This window comes from Thalassophryne amazonica, chromosome 14, assembly GCF_902500255.1.
Source record: "Thalassophryne amazonica chromosome 14, fThaAma1.1, whole genome shotgun sequence".
Taxonomy (NCBI): Eukaryota; Metazoa; Chordata; class Actinopteri; order Batrachoidiformes; family Batrachoididae; genus Thalassophryne; species Thalassophryne amazonica.
Window position 1 is genome coordinate 19,518,271 of NC_047116.1, and position 21,628 is coordinate 19,539,898.

General features: G+C 45.1%; 1 protein-coding gene across 1 annotated transcript in view; it reads left to right on the forward strand.

Annotated features, from left to right (window-relative positions):
* Positions 1–280: 280 nt before the first annotated feature.
* cbsb (cystathionine beta-synthase b) overlaps positions 281–21,628 on the forward strand; it is a 42,018-nt gene continuing 20,670 nt past the window's right edge. Inside the window, 2 exon segments of the mRNA XM_034186508.1 lie at positions 281–423; positions 11,250–11,555. Coding sequence (XP_034042399.1) covers positions 11,257–11,555 — 299 coding nt within the window. The 5' untranslated portion in view covers positions 281–423; positions 11,250–11,256.

The window sequence follows — 21,628 nt, forward strand, 5'->3', positions numbered from 1 at the left end:
GACCAAAATTCATGCATTTTTCAAGGAAACTTAATATTTCACATCAGTAAAATGCCATATAAGTTTGACACATTCACTGAGAACAAACCATTTTTGAAAAAGATCTACATTGTGACTGACCCCCAAACACAACCAGTACATTTTGTATGCCCTTGAAAATGACAAATATAATGAATGACTCCTAAATAACTGACAGCAGTATCTGAAGATCCTTTTGGGTCCTGCTCAGGAGGACATCAGAACTACTGCAAATTCTACTCAAGTGAAGGCGGAGTTATCTGCCCCACTAAGGAGAGCTGATTGGAGGAAAGAAGACGTAGAAATTTTCCCACCCTAACCAATCAGCTCAGACCACATCTGAGCCTGAGCTGCAGGTCCGAGGGTCGAGCAGAGATCACTTGAAGGCATCTGCTCCAACAGGAGGTGAGTCCACAGATCATTAGTATGTGTGAGACAAGTGATTCTGATGCATGTGCAAGAAGACAGTATTCGGTATGCAATGCAATTTAGTACTCAGTGCAAGCCTCTAGAATTAGTGCACTCTTAATCAGACACATTTGGATTATTGTTGACACATGCACGGGAGATAATGCACGTTATTTATTGAGAAACTGTTTAAAAAAGTCTTTCACAATGTAAAAGGCTGTTTATTTCAGCTTTTCATCTGTACAGATTAGTGGCAGATATAACTTAATAAGAAGTCATGCGACTGCATGTTTACTGTATGACAAAAAAAATCTAACGTTGACCAAATGATGGTGGTTTAAATAGCTTATTTCTTTTTAAAATCTTGAACGTACGTGGCACACTTTCAGTGACACTTTCTGCAGGAACTGCACCATAATTATATTCATGGGCGCAATTTTGTGGGGGATAGGGGGAACATGTCCCCCCCCCACCTTTTCAACCAGGGGGGACAGAATATGGTATGTCCCCCCAACCTCCTGACATATGTGTGTACTTGAAACATGCGATGCCAGTCTTATGTGCAAAACCATGTCAGAATAGTGTCTTTGTTTCTGCAAGTTTGTATTTTTATCAGCATTGACTTGTTTACAACACCTGTTTTTTGTTTGTCACATTCAGAATTTTCTGGGACTGCATTTACCCAGATTTGAAACCAAAAATAGTTGCCTCTAGCGACTAGTGTCTACACATAAGTATCAATGGACCATATGCTAATTTACTAAATTCTGAAAGTTAGAAAAGGAAATCAGAAAAGCTATCTGGGACCTCAGAAAGCCCATCTGCAATTATTGCTTGATCTCCAAAATCAGTCTATGCAAGCGAAATTATGTTCAGTATGAGTGTTGTCATTAGTGCCACTTTGAAAATTAAATTCATGATAAGTAATTTATCCTAAACTTATGATCTGTTGTTTTTTCAAACTTATGCAAAAACAAATCTTGAAGAAAAAATACAGTATGCGATAGTTAATAATTATTAAGAGCCTGTTCTTTCATATTTATGAATACATTTTATCACATTGCAGTTGTTTTTTTTTAATGAGAACTTAACCTATCATTCTTTTTGAGTTCTACACATGTGATGATACCTTATTTACACCAGGATGTTAATAAAATCAATGCTGGCTATTCTCAGAATAAAGTACTTATATCCACAGTTTCAAATTGCATAAGTCAAATGGTGTCCACTTTATGGTCTTCTCAAAACATTAAAATTACTGTTCTGGATGCTCAGAATGCATCTGAGCTTATCTAGAAACCGTTGGCTTCTGGGGGCCTAAAGCGGCCCCCAGACCCCGGCCTATGGGCTTCGGCCCTGCAGGCCTCACACTTTGTCCCCCCCAATTTCTAGTTCTAAATTGTGCCCTTGATTATATTAGATCCAACTTTACTGTAATTATAGTGTAGGAATGATAGTGTAGGAATGACACAATAACATGCAAAACGCTATTAAACAAGAACTGCAAAAGCGAATCAGTGCAAATATTGCAAAGAAGAAAAATGAAGGAGCTACAGACTGTGATTGGAGAAAATTGTCTGTTGTGTCACCGGTTACAGCATTTTTCCGTGCAAAAGACATTTAAATACGTCGCCGTTTTAAAAAATAAATAAATAAACGTCACTGTTGGAAAAGACGTTCAAAAAAGGTTAAAGAGTTTCTTTATCTTTTTTTTCACAGCCTATGTGTTGATGTTGGTTTTTAAATGGGATTTTCAGCACCCTGTGTACAATGTGTGAAATATAGCAAATCATAATTTTGAAGCCTAACTAGAAAAAGGTGCATTTGTATTTATAAATTATAATTTAGAATTAAAAAAACTAACTAGAAGCACTCAGAGAGTTCAAACCTCCGCCAAGGCCATGGGGTCACTGACGCCATAACATCTACACGCCGTGGAATCATTGAACCTAAAAAAGTCTAACAATGATGTTTGCTCAGTAGTAAAAGTTTCATCTGCTGTGACTGGATAGCATGTATCCTTAGCGCTTGGCATCACAGTTTATTGCAACTTGCACCTTTTCCAGAAGCAACTGTCATCTGAGCACTGATATTGATATTGCATGTGCTTATAGACAAAAACAAATAAGAGACAAAATTCAATTTATTATTCAACTAAACTGCAAATATATGAATTTTTGAACATTTATGAAACACTTCTATAAACAAGGCCATAGGGTCACTGACCCTAAAGAGATTCCCTCCTTGGCACAGTGATCTATTCAACAATTCAGTGTTACAACCAAAACTATGATACATACACTTTTATGTCTTTATTAGTTCAAAAGTTATTGTATAAAAACGATTTTTCGGTAATGGCGGTTTTCTTCTGGATCTAGCTCCATAACATTTGAAGCTACATCAAATCTGATGACACCTTACTGAATCAGTACAGATTAGCTACAATTTGGTGTTAGTTGTGCATCTCTAGCTTCATTTCTCACCTCACACTGACACATTTTCTATTTTCCCTATATTTTTGCATGTTCTGGATCACCAGATCCGGAATCCAGATCCGATCATCACCAAACTTTATTGTTTGATAGAACATTTGACTATGTTACAGCCTAATTTTTTTCAAGCCTTTCTGCCTTGTTTTTGTGGAGTTAGAAACTAGAATGTCAAAATTCCCCCTATCCCGCAATGGTGAAGAATCCTTTAAAAAATTTCTGGATCCGGATCGTGATCCGGATCACCACTAAAATTTAATCACTTGTTCCTCTTGTCATTTCAAACCACTCCACAAAATTTCATCAAAATCCGTTCAAAACCTTTTGAGTTATTCTGCTGACAAACAGACAGACAAACAAACAAACGCTACCGAAAACATAACCTCCTTGGCGGAGGTAACAATGCAAATCACGTTGAAATGCGAACTGTTTTCAACACATTTTTAATTTATTTTTATTTTACTTTCAACCATTTTTTTTTTCCTCAATGTCTATCCAACGGTAAAATGCTCCATTTTCACCACAGGCTGTACAGGTATAGTCCAGCTCCTCCAGGATGGCACAGCAATACGTGCCATTGCAAGCACACGGGGGCCATACAAACTACTGAGTACCATTTTGAGTTGCTGCAATGAAATGTTGGTGTAACGGACCAGCCTGCCACATTTTTCACTTTGATTTTCGAAGTGTCTTTGTAGGTTTACAATTTTCATTGCCATCAAACGATGTGGCATTATTTTGTTCTTAACAAGAAATTTAAAAAGCATATTTTTTCTGCATTATTTTGAATGTTTTCCTGGTTGCCATGGCAATCATTTTATAACCGGTGCTATAAATTACGTTAATTATGGTATATCATGAAGGTACTTTTTTAATTTACCAATTGTGACAGTATGCAGACAGGTAGCATACATGTAATTTAATCATTATTTTGACCATTTTTGTTAATTTGATTCTGAGTTTTGACCTGTGTATTACGCAGGGTTAGGGGAAGGGCATGTTAAGGACATTGTTCATGTTTTATTTAAATTGTTGTTTAAATAAATTTATTATAACCTGTATGTTTTTTTTTTTTTTTGTCCTTTGGAAACTACACTGCTCAAAATAATTAGGGGAACATGGTGTTCCCCTAATTTACATAGATCAATGTTGAGATCTGTCCCTTGATCCAGATCTGCACCAAAATCTAACCCGTCCTTTTGGAGAAGTCTACCTCACCACCACATTTCATTGAAATTAACTCATGTTGTTGATTTTCTACCACTTACTCAGGTCGCGGTAGTAGTATACGAAGCAGCTCATCCCACACTTCCCTATCCTCGGCCAAGTCTTCTAACTTCCTGGGGGATGCCAAGGCGTTCTGAAGCCACCTGGGAAGTATAATCCTGTTGGTGTGTCCTGGATCTTCCCTGGGGCCTCCTCCTGTTCAGATGTGCATGGAAAACCTCATAAGGATGACTATGGGGCATCCTTACCAGATGCCCAAACTACCTCAGCTGGCACCGTTCACAATGCAAAGAAGCAGTGGTGCTACTCTTGAGTCTCACGGATTGTCGAGCTTCTCATCCTGTCCAGGAGTGTAAACCCAGATACCCGATGAAGGAATCACATTTCCACTGCTTGTGTCTGTGACCTTATTCTTTCAGTCATTACCCAAGTTCATGATGACGGGGAAGGATTGGAATGTAAATCAACTGGTAAATTGATCCTTGCCTTCTGATTCAGTTCTTACTTCACCACAGGGCCTCCACACCAGGGCCTCCTCCTGGTCAGATGTGCATGGAAAGCCTCACCAGATGACTATCACCTCACCAGATGCCAAAACTATCTCAGCTAGCACCATTCACAATGCAAAGGAGCAGTGGTGCTACTCTTGAGTCCCAGGGATCGTCGTAAACCCAGATACCCAGTGAAGGAATCACATTTCCACCGCTTGTATCCGCGACCTTATTCTTTCAGTCATTACCCAAGTTCAGGACCATAGGTGAAGACAGGAGCTTAAATCAATTGGTAAATTGATACTTGTCTTCTGACTCAGCTTTCTTCACCACAGTGGTCCAGCACAGTGTCCTTAAAACATCAGACACTGCCTCAATCAGCCTATCAGTTTTACACTGCAACTTACTATCACTTTTGAGCAAGAGCCAGAGATACTTAAACTCCACCTGGGGCAATAACTGTCCCCAGACCCAGAGGGGACAATCCAGCCTTTCCTGACAGAGGGCCATGGTCTCAGATTTGGTTTTCATTCATGTCTTTACGAAAAATCATCCTGACAGTTAAACGAGAAATCAAGATCAAAGACAAGGTCTTCCCCTTGATCCAGATCCACACCAAAATTTAATCAGTTCTGCCTTGGAAATAGGGCTGCAACAAACAATTATTTGGATCATCGATGAATCTGATGGGGTTTCGACACGATTAATCGATTAATCAGATTAGCGGGGAATTTTTTTTAGAAATGTGCCAAGGAAACAATTTTTCTCTCCTTCCATCACTTTATTTAACAACAGAACATTATTTGAAAACTTAAAATACTTGAAAATCAACAAATCATCAAATATCCCTCGGCTGTTGAAATATAAAATAATAAAGAATAAAACAGTTTATAACAAAGAACAAAAATAATTATTTCAAATGACACTGCTTTATCAAAGTGCTGAGTTGCCATAAAACAACATTGAAACATATAAATGTTATAAAATATATGGTGAAAAAAGAGGTATTTTTGTTGCTGCAAATGACCAATCAGCATAACCAGTTAACCATAAAACCTAAATCAAAAACTGTAGCCTGACTTATTATATGTGCAACATTCTCTGTATAACTTGTAAACTGTGGTCATTTCACAATGACACACGTGACTCATGTCTCTTTCTCTAAAATTGTATTGTAGCATTATTAGTTATTATTACTATTATAACGTTGCCACGAACAGCGGGAAAAGAAGAAAACTAGAAGGGTGGAAATGAGAGTGGGGACTTTGAATGTTGGTAGTATGACTGGTAAAGGGAGAGAGCTGGCTGATATGATGGAGAGGAGAAAGGTAGACATGTGTGCAAGAGACCAAGTGGAAGGGAAGTAAGAGCAGGAGCATCGGCGGTGGGTACAAGTTGTTGTACCATGGTGAGGACAGGAAGAGAAATGGTGTTGGGTCATTTTAAAGGAAGAGTATATTAAAAGTGTGTTGGAGGTTAAGCGAGTGTCTGACAGGGTGATGAGTGTGAAGTTGGAATTTGACGGGGTGATGATGAATATCATCAGTACATATGCCCCACAGGTAGGTTGTGAGATGAAGGAGAAAGAAGATTTCTGTAGTGTGTTAGATGAGGTGGTGGAGAGTGTGCCCAAGCATGAAAGAGTGGTGATAGGAGTGGACTTCAATGGGCATGTTGGTGAAGGGAACAGAGGTGATGAGGAAGTAATGGGTAGATATGGTATCAAGGATAGGAATGGGGAAGGACAGATGGTTGTTGATTTTGCAAAAAGGATGGAAATGGCTGTGGTGAATACCTACTTTAAGAAAAGGGAGGAGCACAGGGTAACATATAAGAGTGGAGGAAGGTGTACACAGGTGGACTACATTCTTTATAGGAGATGCAAGCTAAAAGAAATCACAGACTGTAAGGTGGTAGCAGGAGAGAGTGTCGTTAGACAGCATAGGATGGTTGTTTGTAGGATGAATTTAGAGGTAAAGAAGAAGAAGATAGTGAGAGCTCAACAAAGGATCAGATGGTGGAAGCTGAAGGAGGAAGACTGTTGTGTGAAATTTAGCGAGCAGGTGAGAGAAGCACTGGTTGGAGGGGAAGCAATTTTGGACAACTGGAAAAGTACTGCAGATGTTGTGAGGGAGACAGCTCGGACAGTACTGGGTATGACATCTGGACAGTGGAAGGAAGACAAGGAGACTTGGTGGTGGAATGAAGAGGTCCAGGAAAGCATAAGGAGAAAGAGGTTGGCGAAAACGTTTTGGGATAGTCGGAGAGATGAAGAAAGTAGACAGGAGTACAAGGAGATGTGGCATAAGGCGAAAAGAGAAGTGGCAAAAGCGAAGGAAAAGGCATATTGCGAGCTGTACAAGAAGTTGAATAGTAAGGAAGGAGAAAAGGACTTGTACCGATTGGCCAGACAAAGGGACAGAGCTGGAAAGGATGTGCAGCAGGTTAGGGTGGTAAAAGATGCACATGGTAATGTGCTGACAAATGAGGAGTGTGTGCTGAGAAGGTGGAGGGAATATTTTGAAGAGCTGATGAATAAAGAAAATGAGCGAGAGAAAAGGCTGTATGATGTGGTGAGAGTAAATCAGGAAGTACAAGAGATTAGTAAGGAAGAAGTGAGGGCTGCTATGAAGAGGATGAAGAGTGGAAAGGCAGTTGGCCCAGATGACATTCCAGTGGAGGCATGGAAATGTCTAGGAGAGATGGCAGTAGAGTTTCTAACCAGATTGTTTAATAAAATCTTGGAAAGTGAGAGGATGCCTGAGGAGTGGAGACGAAGTGTGCTGGTTCCTGTTTTCAAGAACAATGGTGATGTGCAGAGCTGCAGTAACTACAGAGGCATAAAGCCACAGCCACAGCCACAGCATGAAGTTACGGGAAAGAGTAGTAGAAGCTAGGCTTAGAAAACAGGTTAAGATCTGTGAGCAGCAATATGGTTTCATGCTGAGAAAGAGCACTACAGATGCAATGTTTGCTCTGAGAATACTGTTGGAGAAGTACAGAGAAGGACAGAAAGAGTTACATTGTGTGTTTGTGGACTTAGAAAAAGCTTATGATAGGGTGCCAAGAGAAGAGTTGTGGTATTGTATGAGGAAGTCCGGAGTGGCAGAGAAGTATGTTAGGGTAGTGCAGGACATGTACAAGAATAGTGTGACAGCGGTGAGATGCGCAGTCGGAATGACAGACTCATTCAAGGTGGAGGTGGGCTTACACAAAGGATCAGCTCTGAGTCCTTTCTTGTTTGCAGTGGTGACGGACAGGTTGACGGATGAGATCAGACAGGAGTTCCCATGGACTATGATGTTTGCAGATGAAATTGTGATCTGTAGTGAGAGTAGAGAGAAAGTTGAGTCTAGTCTGGAGAGGTGGAGTAATGCTTTGGAGAGAAGGGGAATGAAAGTCAGTGGAAGCAAGACTGAGTACGTGTGTGTGAATGGGATGGAGCCCAGTGGAATAGTGCAGTTACAAGGAGCAGAAGTGCTGAAAGTAGATGAGTTTAAATATTTGGGGTCAACTGTTCAAAGTAATGGAGAATGTGGTAGAGAGGTGAAGAAGAGAGTGCAGGCAGGGTGGAGTGGGTGGAGAAAGGTGGCATGAGTAATTTGTGACCAAAGAATATCAGCAAGAGTGAAGGGGAAAGTTTACAAGACAGTAGTGAGACCAGCTATGTTGTACGGCTTAGAGATGGTGACACTAACAAAAAGACAGGAGGCAGAGCTGAAGATGTTGAGATTCTCTTTGGGAGTGACAAGAATGGACAGGTATAGGAATGAACATATCAGAGGGACAGCTCAGTTAGGACGGTTTGGAGACAAAGCCAGAGAGGCGAGATTGAGATGGTTTGGACATGTGCAGCGGAGGGACCCAGGGTATAGAGGGTTTTCAATCACGTGACTGATTTGCTGCAGAACAGGTGCCGTCTCCATTCTGAATTACAAGGAGGCTGGCGCATGATAGAAAAATGGAGAGAATGTACGGTTATTACGATGCTTTAAATCCTTGAGATAAAGCTATTTATCATGATAGATGTGTAACAGTTGGTTCAGTGGATCCGTATCTTGTACCAGATAGTGAATTTAGTGGTGATGTAACGAACTGGCCGACAGTGTCACAGTGCAATATTGTGAACTAGGAAGCTGCCGACCAGGTCAACCTCACCGGCCTCCTGCAGAACATCACAGCGGAGCTCTGAAAGCGGAGGTCGTCTTGAAGTCCTGAGCGATTTCTCTCACCAGGTGCTGGAAGGGCAGCTTGCGGATCAGCAGCTCGGTGCTCGAGGACCACAATGTAAATAAGCATCCGTATTGGAAGCATTCTTATGTTATCCTCAGCGGTATTTTTATGTATTCTTATATAATTTTATTGCCGAATAAAATAAAATAAAATTCTGGGAGCAGTGGATTTCTGGTAGCGGCGGATCTCTCTCAGCGCCACGGTGCCGTGAGGCTTCTTCACACCGAAGTTGAAGCTTCTGCAATTGTTCGCCAAATGCACGTAGCGTAATACAGCGGCCACCGCATCGTAATCCAGAATGGCCGCGGGACACAAAATGACGTGACCGATACGTCACATGAAAAACCTCTATATAGGGAGAAGGATGCTGAGGATGGAGCCACCAGGCAGGAGGAGAAGAGGGAGGCCAAAGAGGAGGTTCATGGATGTGCTGAAGGAGGACATGCAGGTGGTTGGTGTGACAGAGGAAGATACAGAGGACAGGGTGAGATGGAAACGATTGATCTGCTGAGGCGACCCCTAACGGGAACAGCCGAAAGACAAAGAAGATTACTATTATTACTGTTGCTATTATTAATATATAAATACAAATAAATTTAAAAAATATTATAATTTGTAATACATTTGACTCTTTTACGACAACAAACGCTGAGCCGTTAATTATTATACAGAAAACAAATGCACAAATATGCTGAAATGCCAGCAGCTTAATGCTAACTTTAACATTGAAAACGCTATAGACATGCTAATGCGTTAGCATCACATTAGCATAAAATATATCTATCAACTTTCAGAAGACCATAACAGGTCAGTTTAACATATAAAGGTAAATATTCCTCACAGACATATGCTCTTTAGGGTTTTAGTAGGGAAAAATTAAGATAAAGCGAAATAAAATAAATGAAACCAATGAAACAGCAGCTCGAAGCACTCCTTCATTGGTTCAAGATTCAAAGCAAAGCTCGGTTGATTATATGGAAGAAACGAAACATTTGCAGTAAAACAAAGTTATTTAGCAACTAATCGATGACTAAATTAGTTGATAACTATTTTAATAATCGATTTTAATCGATTAACTCGATTAGTTGTTTCAGCTCTACTTGGAAACAATTTCCATCTCACTGTCTATTTTAATGGAACTGATTCCTGCATTTTCTTTATTTAATCTTTTACTTTTATGTAGTTATTTATTCATTTATTAGATTTTTCTGCTGGCAGTCAAACAACACAACGGCTGTATCTAGATATTAAAAGCCAATTGGCCTCTGTGTATGTGTGTGTGCAAAGCTGAAGAGAGCTGACATTTGCCGTTTGGTTTGCTTATGTATTTTGGGTCAAGGATGAACGCAGCAAAAACAGAAAGTTGATAGGACTAATATTTTTGGACAAATTAGGGATATTAGGTAACATCAGTGAACAATGGACAACAACATCACCATTAATCAGTCCCTGGTAACCAGACAAGTTCTGAACAAAGAGGAAATATCTCAACCTTGAGATTTGTAAAACATCAACTAAAATGTGTGAAATAATAAATACAATTATTCACAAAACTTTCTCATTTTAATTTCCTGCACCATCAGTTAAAACTTTGCATAATTTATTGCCACCCTTCAAAAATGTCAGCTACACTACCCAGTCTGGAGCCCATGGATCCCCACGGGCAACACGCTAGTTTATTAATAATGTAAACAAGCCTTTAATAAATTTTATGGCTGTCTTGTGTTAACCTGTTTCTTCACAGCTCTTTTAATCAAATACCGAGTGTTCACAGATTACAAATATTTGTTTGTCTTCATGGTGACACTTATTCACGTTTGGATCAGAGGTTACAGCAAAACAGGCCTGTAGTGTCGACATATGAGGAATAATCAGTGATAGATATGCAGCTGTGTGGCCTTTAAAACACACACACACACACACACACACACACACACACACACACACACACACACACACACACACACACACACACACACACACACACACACACACACACACACACACACACACACAACAAATTGATTTTAAAAACCAAAGGACAATGCACCGCTGATTAGACTCACTCAACTGTTTGTTAGTGTGATATCTAGATATTTCTGACATCATAAGGTAAACATTTCTCCACCACCAAAAGTACTAATGTCTTCCCTGAGCCAACAATCATATCTCCAATAAAACTAATTTAAATTAAACTATTCATTTTGGAGATACTGTACACAAACAAGTAAACAGATCGCCTGACTTCTGCCTTCCTCCAGTTAGTAGAGGCAAACAACAAATATTAATTTCACATTTTAAAACCAATTAATGAGAACATCCTTTTGATCAACCTTTGTAAAAAAATGCAAATGTGTTGTCACGGTTGCATGTGTGTTTTCAGGTGAACCATGTTGTTGACGTCTCACAGTCGTGATCCAGGAGCCGCTCCTGCTCTCGGCCCTCGTGCTCCAAACAACAGCACAAATATCCGTCAAAACTCATTCGTTGAGAATGTCAACTTGACAACTCAAGTGCAGGAACACCATGAAGTTCAGATTGAATCACCCCATGAGGGCGGTGACAACATCGACAAACAGCGGAACAGAGTTCCAGACAGCGGAGACTGGATCCGTCCCGATTTGCCCAGCAGATGCACCTGGAGGCTGGGGGCCCCTCCATCAGAGTCACCTCATAGCCACATCTCACGGTACGCCTGAAAATACATCGTTTTTGTTGAGAGAAGTCCTTAAGTCACAGTTATCAGTAAAAAGTCATTGTGATTTACAATCTCAGTGACTTATGTGATAATTATGACCTTAAGATCTCATCAATACTTACTAACTCATAATAATCACTTATATCCGACAATTACAACTTTAGCATCTCGTAATTCAGACTTATTATCAAATTATAGTGTCTTACGAGCTCATATTTCTGATTTTTAAATCTCAGTAATGGTCTATAATAGCATGTTAATGAACTTAATCCTATAATTCTCACTATAGCAACTCGTAATTATGCATTCGATCTCATAATAAGAACTTACTATCCCATAATTATGTTTTGCCATCTGATAATAATGAGTCAATATTCTATGTTCTATATTCTTATTCTCATATATATATATATATATATATATAGAGAGAGAGAGAGAGAGAGAGAGAGAGAGAGAGAGAGAGAGAGAGAGAGAGAGACTACTATCCTATATTTCTGATTTTAACATCCAAGTACTTACTGAACTTACAACACGATAATAACTTATCCCATCATTCTGGCTTTAGTAACTCACCTTTCTGACTTACTATATCATACTAATAACTTACTATTCATCAATTATCTGTCCTTGGAAGGACAGATTTCACACTTTGTGTGTGTGTGGCCTCTACTGGTGGTTGGCTCTCACTGCGGTATTGTATCACTTCCTGCTCCGGAGCACAGCGGTGTTTCGCTGTATCTGTTAGCTGTTTAATCTGCGCAGTTAGATTGATCTAGTTATCTAGATAACGATTTGTTTCACAGTGTAATCTTCACGTGCCTTAACTAAAGCACTCCCTCTGCTGAATCACCTCTAAATTATTTACACATTATTCACTTTGTGTGTTTTTAGGAATCCGCTAGCTTAGCGCAGCTACTAGCTCTTAGCCGGTTTAGCATGGCGGCTTCTCCTGTCTCTCCCGCACTTTTCTGCTCTGGATGTGAAATGTTTAGTTATTCCTCGGCCTCCTTTAGCAGTAATGGTACTTGTAATAAATGTAGCTTATTCGTAGCTTTGGAGGCCAATCGGAGGTCACTAAAATTAACATTGAATCGGTGTGTAACTTTGCAAAAGCAATGTCGGACTCTGTAGTTTTCTCTGGGCCCCTCCCCAATCGGACCGGGAGTGACATGTTTAGCCGCATGTTCTCCTTGAATTGCTGGCTGTCTGAGTGGTGTCCAAAAAATGAGGTGGGCTTCATAGATAATTGGCAAAGCTTCTGGGGAAAACCTTGTCTTGTTAGGAGAGACGGCATCCATCCCACTTTGGATGGAGCAGCTCTCATTTCTAGAAATCTAGTCAATTTTCTTAAATCCTCCAAACCGTGACTATCCAGGGACCAGGAAGCAGAGTTGTAGTCTTACACACCTCTCTGCAGCTTCTCTCCCCCTGCCATCCCCTCATTACCCCATCCCCGTAGAGACGGTGTCTGCTCCCAGACCACCAATAACCAGTAAAAATCTATTTAAGCATAAAAATTCAAAAAGAAAAAATAATATAGCACCTTCAACTGCACCACAGACTAAAACAGTTAAATGTGGTCTATTAAACATTAGGTCTCTCTCTTCTAAGTCCCTGTTAGTAAATGATATAATAATTGATCAACATATTGATTTATTCTGCCTTACAGAAACCTGGTTACAGCAGGATGAATATGTTAGTTTAAATGAGTCAACACCCCCGAGTCACACTAACTGCCAGAACGCTCGTAGCACGGGCCGAGGCGGAGGATTAGCAGCAATCTTCCATTCCAGCTTATTAATTAATCAAAAACCCAGACAGAGCTTTAATTCATTTGAAAGCTTGACTCTTAGTCTTGTCCATCCAAATTGGAAGTCCCAAAAAACAGTTTTATTTGTTGTTATCTATCGTCCACCTGGTCGTTACTGTGAATTTTCAGACCTTTTGTCTGACTTGTGTGAGTGAGTGCTTAGCTCAGATAAGATAATTATAGTGGGCGATTTTAACATCCACACAGATGCTGAGAATGACAGCCTCAACACTGCATTTAATCTATTATTAGACTCAATTGGCTTTGCTCAAAATGTAAATGAGTCCACCCACCACTTTAATCATATCTTAGATCTTGTTCTGACTTATGGTATGGAAATTGAAGACTTAACAGTATTCCCTGAAAACTCCCTTTTGTCTGATCATGTTGTGTGTGGGCCGCCAGAAGAGGAGGTACTGCTGGCCCACCATCAGAGGGCGTCCTGCCTGAAGTGCGGGCTTCAGGCACGAGAGGGCGCTGCCGCCATGGACACAGCCGGAGGTGACAGCTGTCACTCATTACCTCTTGACAGCTGTCACCCATCTACTCAACGTCCTCTCACTCCATAAAGACCAGACGTCATCTCCACCTCATTGCCGAGATATCATATTTCATTGGAGGTAATATCCTCAGCCATTTGTGATTGCAATATTTGTATATTGTGAGTGTTTGCAGGAGTACTGGTACCTCCGTCGGTGAAAGCTGAGAGAGCGTTGAAGGCACTCTTTTCCCCTGAGGAATCTACAGTACTCTGCAACATATTGAGTGAGAGGTGGAGGTGGGATTCCCACCGCTGTTGTTACTGGGTGTACACACACCCACACTTGACTGTCTTTGTTCTCGCCAGCAGTACCAGATCCGACAGTCGGGGACGGTGATCACCTGGGAATTCGGGACTTGGCGGCTCCAGTATTCACCAGGTTCTGTGGCGGCGGAAATCGTGTGGTTCCGGCTCTTCTCAGGACAGACGTCTTCTATCCTCGAGCCTGCCCACACGTCACCTTTGTGGATTGACTGTAATTATATTCTGAGATTGTCTGTATGTTCGTTGTGCACATTTCACAACATTAAATTGTTACCTTTTGGCTCATCTATTGCCCGTTCATTTGCGCACCCTGTTGTAGGTCCGTGTCACTACACTTTCACAACAGGATATCTCGGCCAGCGTCATGGACTCCGAGGGGCGTCACCCGGTTGTTGAATGACCAGTGGGAGAGCAGGGAGCGCAGGCGTCTGCAGGAGGCGTGATTGGTGAGCTGCAGCACATTCTCACCGCCTTTACGGCTCGGTTGGATCAGATGACCGAGCAAAACATCCTCCTGAACCGCAGGGTGGAGGCTCTCTCCACACAGATGGCGGCGAGCGCTCAGGGCGCTGCTGCAGCTCCTCCTCCTGCCGACCCTGTGCAGGATATGAACGTTCCAGTGGTGGTTCAACAACCCCTCCCACCATCCCCTGAAGCATACATAAGCCCTCCTGAGCCGTACGGAGGTTGTGTGGAGACGTGCGCAGACTTTCTCATGCATTGTTCGCTCGTCTTCGCACAACGTCCCGTCATGTACGCGTCAGATGCTAGCAAAATAGCTTATGTGATTGCTCTGCTTTGGGGTAAGGCACGCGCCTGGGCTACGGCGCTCTGGGAACACAACTCACGGTTGTTATCAGCATACACTGGGTTTGTGGGGGAGTTCAGAACAGTGTTTGATCACCCTAACAGAGGAGAGACCGCTTCAACTGTGCTGCTGTCAATGAGACAGGGACGCAAGAGCGCAGCCGCTTATGCAGTCAACTTCCGCATCGCGGCTGCGAGGTCCGGCTGGAATAACGTTGCGCTCCGCGCCGCCTTCATAAACGGACTGTCGTTGGTCCTGAAGGAGCAGCTGGTAGCTAAGGAGGAACCGCGGGATTTAGATGGGCTTATCGATCTCATTATACGGTTAGACAATCGGTTGGAGGAACGCCGTCGGGAGCGAGGCGAAGGACATGACCGGATACGCGCCGCCCCTCTCCCTTCTGGGTTCGAAAAGGGGCCGCCCTCCCCACGTTCCACAGCCGCAGCGCTCTGTGGGGCAACAGCTCCCCCTGCTGACGTTGTTAGGGAAACGTACAGGGCCAAAATGAGGAGGCTGATCCGCGGGGAGTGTTTTCTCTGCAGCTTAAAGGAGCACACACAGAAAAACTGCCCCAAACGGCCAAAACAACAACCGCCCTCAGAGACTGGGCTAAGGGGGGGTCAAAACATTCACGTAAGACACACACAGATTGCCACACGACTCCCAGTTACAATCCTGAGCGGGGATTTAACCCTTCAAGCCCCAGCACTGGTGGACACGGGGTCAGAAGGGAATCTGCTAGACAGCAGATGGGCAAGGGAGGTAGGGCTCCCTCTGGTGGCGCTTCCTTCGCCATTGCAGGCACCCTCCTCCCTTTAATCACACACAAGACACAACCAGTAACTCTGGTGGTGTCTGGAAACCATCGGGAGGAGATTGAGTTTTTTGTAACTCCTTCTACCTCCTGCGTGATTTTGGGCTTCCCATGGATGTTGAAGCACAATCCCCGGATTGATTGGCCGTCTGGGGTGGTGGTTCAGTGGAGCGAGACCTGCCATCGGGTGTGTTTAGGATCCTCGGTTCCTCCCGGTTTACAGGCTAAGGAGGAGGTCAAAGTCCCTCCCAATCTGACGGCAGTGCCGGTTGAGTACCACGATCTTGCTGACGTCTTCAGCAAGGATCTGGCACTCACCCTTCCCCCGCACCGTCCGTACGATTGTGCCATTGATTTGGTTCCAGGCGCTGAGTTCCCGTCCAGCAGGCTGTACAACCTCTCACGACCTGAGCGCGAATCAATGGAGACCTACATCCGGGACTCATTAGCTGCCGGGCTGATCCGGAACTCCACCTCCCCGATGGGGGCAGGTTTCTTTTTTGTGGGCAAGAAAGATGGCGGACTCCGTCCATGCATTGATTACAGGGGGCTGAATGAGATTACGGTTCGCAACCGATACCCGTTGCCATTGTTGGATTCCGTGTTCACCTCCCTGCATGGAGCCAAAATCTTTACTAAGCTGGATCTTAGAAATGCGTATCACCTGGTTCGGATCCGGAAGGGAGACGAATGGAAGACGGCATTTAACACCCCGTTAGGTCACTTTGAGTACCTGGTCATGCCGTTCGGCCTCACCAACGCCCCCGCGACGTTCCAAGCCTTGGTTAACGACGTCTTGCGGGACTTCCTGCACCGATTCGTCTTCGTATATCTGGACGATATTCTCATCTTTTCTCCGGATCCTGAGACCCATGTCCAGCATGTACATCAGGTCCTGCAGCGGTTATTAGAGAACCGACTGTTTGTGAAGGGCGAGAAGTGCGAGTTTCACCGCACGTCTTTGTCCTTCCTGGGGTTTATCATCTCCTCTAACTCCGTCGCCCCTGATCTGGCCAAGGTTGCGGCGGTGAGAGATTGGCCCCAACCAACAAGCCATAGGAAGCTGCAACAGTTCCTCGGCTTTGCTAATTTCTATAGGAGGTTCATTAAGGGCTACAGTCAGGTAGTTAGCCCCCTGACAGCCCTGACCTCTCCAAAAGTCCCCTTCACCTGGTCGGTTCAGTGCGAAGCCGCGTTCAAGGAGTTGAAACGACGGTTCTCTACTGCGCCAGTTTTGGTGCAGCCCGACCCTAGCCGCCAGTTCGTGGTTGAAGTGGACGCCTCTGACTCAGGGATAGGAGCCGTGCTATCCCAGAGCGGAGAGACCGATAAGGTTCTTCACCCGTGTGCCTACTTTTCACGCAGGTTGACCCCGGCTGAACGGAACTATGACGTCGGCAATCGAGAACTCCTTGCGGTGAAAGAGGCTCTTGAGGAGTGGAGACACCTGTTGGAGGGAGCGTCTGTGCCATTCACGGTTTTCACTGACCATCGGAACCTGGAGTATATCAGGACCGCCAAGCGGCTGAACCCCAGGCAAGCCCGCTGGTCACTGTTCTTCGGACGTTTTGACTTCCGGATCACCTATCGCCCCGGGACTAAGAACCAGAGATCGGATGCCTTGTCCCGGGTACACGAAGACGAAGTCAAAACGATGCTGTCGGATCCACGGTGCCCATCATTCCGGAGTCCGCTATCGTGGCCACCCTCACCTGGGACGTGGAGAAGACCGTCCGGGAGGCCCTGGCATGGAGCCCGGACCCCGGACCCCGGAACCGGTCCGAAGAACCGTCTGTACGTCCCACCAGAGGCCAGAGCTGCAGTCTTGGACTTCTGTCACGGTTCCAAGCTCTCCTGTCATCCAGGGGTGCGAAGGACCGTGGCAGTTGTCCGGCAGCGCTTCTGGTGGGCGTCTATGGAGGCCGATGTCCGGGAATATATCCAGGCCTGCACCACCTGTGCCAGGGGCAAGGCAGTACATAAGAAGGCCCAAGGACTCCTCCAGCCGCTGCCGGTGCCTCATCGCCCCTGGTCCCACATCGGCCTGGATTTCGTCACGGGCTTCCCGCCGTCCCAGGGCAACACCACCATCTTCACGATAGTGGACCGATTCTCCAAGGCGGCCCACTTCGTGGCCCTCCCGAAGCTCCCAACAGCCCAGGAGACAGCAGACCTCCTGGTCCACCACGTCGTCCGTCTGCATGGGATACCCTCCGACATCGTCTCTAATCGTGGTCCCCAGTTCTCCTCACACGTCTGGAGGAGCTTCTGCAGGGAACTGGGGGCCACCGTGAGCCTCTCGTCCGGGTACCATCCACAGACGAACGGACAGGCAGAGCGGGCCAACCAGGAACTGGAACAGACCCTCCGCTGCGTCACATCTGCGCACCCGACGGCCTGGAGTAACCATCTGGCCTGGATCGAGTATGCGCATAACAGCCAGGTGTCTTCTGCTACCGGCCTCTCCCCATTTGAGGTGTGTTTGGGGTATCAGCCCCCGTTGTTTCCCGTGGTGGAGGGAGAGGTCGGTGTGCCCTCGGTCCAGGCCCACCTGCGGAAGTGCCGTCAGGTGTGGCGCTCCGCCCGTTCTGCCTTGTTGAAGGCCCGGACGAGGGCGAAGACCCATGCAGACCGCCGGCGATCCCCGGCCCCTGCTTACCTGCCCGGGCAGGAGGTGTGGCTTTCCACGAAGGACATCCCCCTCCAGGTGGACTCCCCGAAACTTCAGGACAGGTACATTGGCCCCTTCAAGATCCTCAAAGTCCTCAGTCCTGCCGCAGTGAAGCTCCAACTCCCGGCTTCACTGCGGATCCATCCGGTTTTCCACGTGTCACGCATCAAACCTCACCACACCTCACTCCTCTGTGCTCCCGGACCGGCGCCGCCTTCTGCTCGGATCATCGACGGGGAGCCGGCTTGGACGGTGCGCCGGCTCCTGGACGTCCGTCGGATGGGCCGGGGGTTCCAGTACTTGGTGGACTGGGAGGGGTATGGACCCAAAGAACGCTCCTGGGTGAAGAGGAGCTTCATCCTGGATCCGGCCCTCCTGGCCGACTTCTACCGTCGACACCCCAACAAGCCGTTGAGGGGGGGGTCCTGTTGTGTGTGGGCCGCCAGAAGAGGAGGTACTGCTGGCCCACCATCAGAGGGCGCCCTGCCTGAAGTGCGGGCTTCAGGCACGAGAGGGCGCTGCCACCATGGACACAGCCGGGGGTGACAGCTGTCACTCATTACCTCTTGACAGCTGTCACCCATCTACTCAACGTCCTCTCACTCCATAAAGACCAGACGTCATCTCCACCTCGTTGCCGAGATATCATACTTCATTGGAGGTAATATCCTCAGCCATTTGTGATTGCAATATTTGTATATTGTGAGTGTTTGCAGGAGTACTGGTACCTCCATCGGTGAAAGCTGAGAGAGCGTTGAAGGCACTCTTTTCCCCTGAGGAATCTACAGTACTCTGCAACATATTGAGTGAGAGGTGGAGGTGGCATTCCCACCACTGTTGTTACTGGGTGTACACACACCCACACTTGACTGTCTTTGTTCTCGCCAGCAGTACCAGATCCGACAGTCGGGGACGGTGATCACCTGGGAATTCGGGACTTGGCGGCCCCAGTATTCACCAGGTTCTGTGGCGGCGGAAATCGTGTGGTTCCGGCTCTTCTCAGGACAGACGTCTTCTATCCTCGAGCCTGCCCACACGTCACCTTTGTGGATTGACTGTAATTATATACTGAGATTGTCTGTATGTTCGTTGTGCACATTTCACAACATTAAATTGTTACCTTTTGGCTCATCTATTGCCCGTTCATTTGCGCCCCCTGTTGTGGGTCCATGTCACTACACTTTCACAACAGATCATTTCTTAATAACATTTACATTTACTCTGATAGACTACCCAGCAGTGGGGAATAAGTTTCATTACACTAGAAGTCTTTCAGAAAGCGCTGTAACTAGGTTTAAGGATATGATTCCTTCTTTAAAGCAAAGCCGAGGAACTGTTGCAGCTTCCTACGGCTCGTCGGTTGGGGCCAATCCCTCACTGCCGCAACCTTGGCCAGATCGGGTGCGACGGAGTTGGAGGAGATGATGAACCCCAGGAAGGACAAAGAAGTACGGTGGAACTCGCACTTCTCGCCCTTCACAAACAGTCGGTTCTCCAACAACCGCTGCAGGACCTGACGTACATGCTGGACATGGGTCTCAGGATCCGGGGAGAAGATGAGGATGTTGTCCAGGTATACGAAGACGAACCGGTGCAGGAAGTCCCGCAAGACGTCATTAACCAATGCCTGGAACGTCGCGGGCACATTGGTGAGGCCGAACGGCATCACCAGGTACTCAAAGTGACGTAACGGGGTGTTAAATGCCGTCTTCCATTCGTCTCCCTTCCGAACCAGGTGGTACGCATTTCTAAGATCCAATTTGGTAAAAATTTGGGCTCCATGCAGGGGCGTGAACACAGAATCTAACAGAGGCAGCGGGTATCGATTACGAACCGTGACTTCGTTCAGCCCTCTGTAGTCTATGCATGGACGGAGTCCGCCGTCTTTCTTGCCCACAAAAAAGAAACCTGCACCCATCGGGGAGGTGGAGTTCCGGATCAGCCCGGCAGCTAAGGAGTCCCGGATGTAGGTCTCCATTGATTCGCGCTCAGGATGAGAGAGGTTGTACAACCTGCTGGACGGGTACTCAGCGCCTGGGATCAAATCAATTGCACAATCGTACGGACGGTGCGGGGGAAGAGTGAGTGCCAGATCTTTGCTGAAGACGTCAGCAAGATCATGGTACTCCTCAGGCACCGCTGACAGATTGGGGGGGGACTTTAACCTCCTCATTAGCTCATTAGCAGTACCAGATCCGACAGTCGGGGACGGTGATCACCTGGGAATTCGGGACTTGGCGGCCCCAGTATTCACCAGGTTCTGTGGCGGCGGAAATCGTGTGGTTCCGGCTCTTCTCAGGACAGACGTCTTCTATCCTCGAGCCTGCCCACACGTCACCTTTGTGGATTGACTGTAATTATATACTGAGATTGTCTGTATGTTCGTTGTGCACATTTCACAACATTAAATTGTTACCTTTTGGCTCATCTATTGGCCGTTCATTTGCGCCCCCTGTTGTGGGTCCATGTCACTACACTTTCACAACAGATCATTTCTTAATAACATTTACATTTACTCTGATAGACTACCCAGCAGTGGGGAATAAGTTTCATTACACTAGAAGTCTTTCAGAAAGCGCTGTAACTAGGTTTAAGGATATGATTCCTTCTTTATGTTCTCTAATGCCATATACCAACACAGTGCAGAGTAGCTACCTAAACTCTGTAAGTGAGATAGAGTATCTCGTCAATAGTTTTACATCCTCATTGAAGACAACGTTGGATGCTGTAGCTCCTCTGAAAAAGAGAGCTTTAAATTAGAAGTGCCTGACTCCGTGGTATAACTCACAAACTCGCAGCTTAAAGCAGATAACCCGTAAGTTGGAGAGGAAATGGCGTCTCACTAATTTAGAAGATCTTCACTTAGCCTGGAAAAAGAGTCTGTTGCTCTATAAAAAAGCCCTCCGTAAAGCTAGGACATCTTACTACTCATCACTAATTGAAGAAAATAAGAACAACCCCAGGTTTCTTTTCAGCACTGTAGCCAGGCTGACAAAGAGTCAGAGCTCTATTGAGCTGAGTATTCCTTTAACTAGTAATGACTTCATGACTTTCTTTGCTAATAAAATTTTAACTATTAGAGAAAAAATTACTCATAACCATCCCAAAGACGTATCGTTATCTTTGGCTGCTTTCAGTGATGCCGGTATTTGGTTA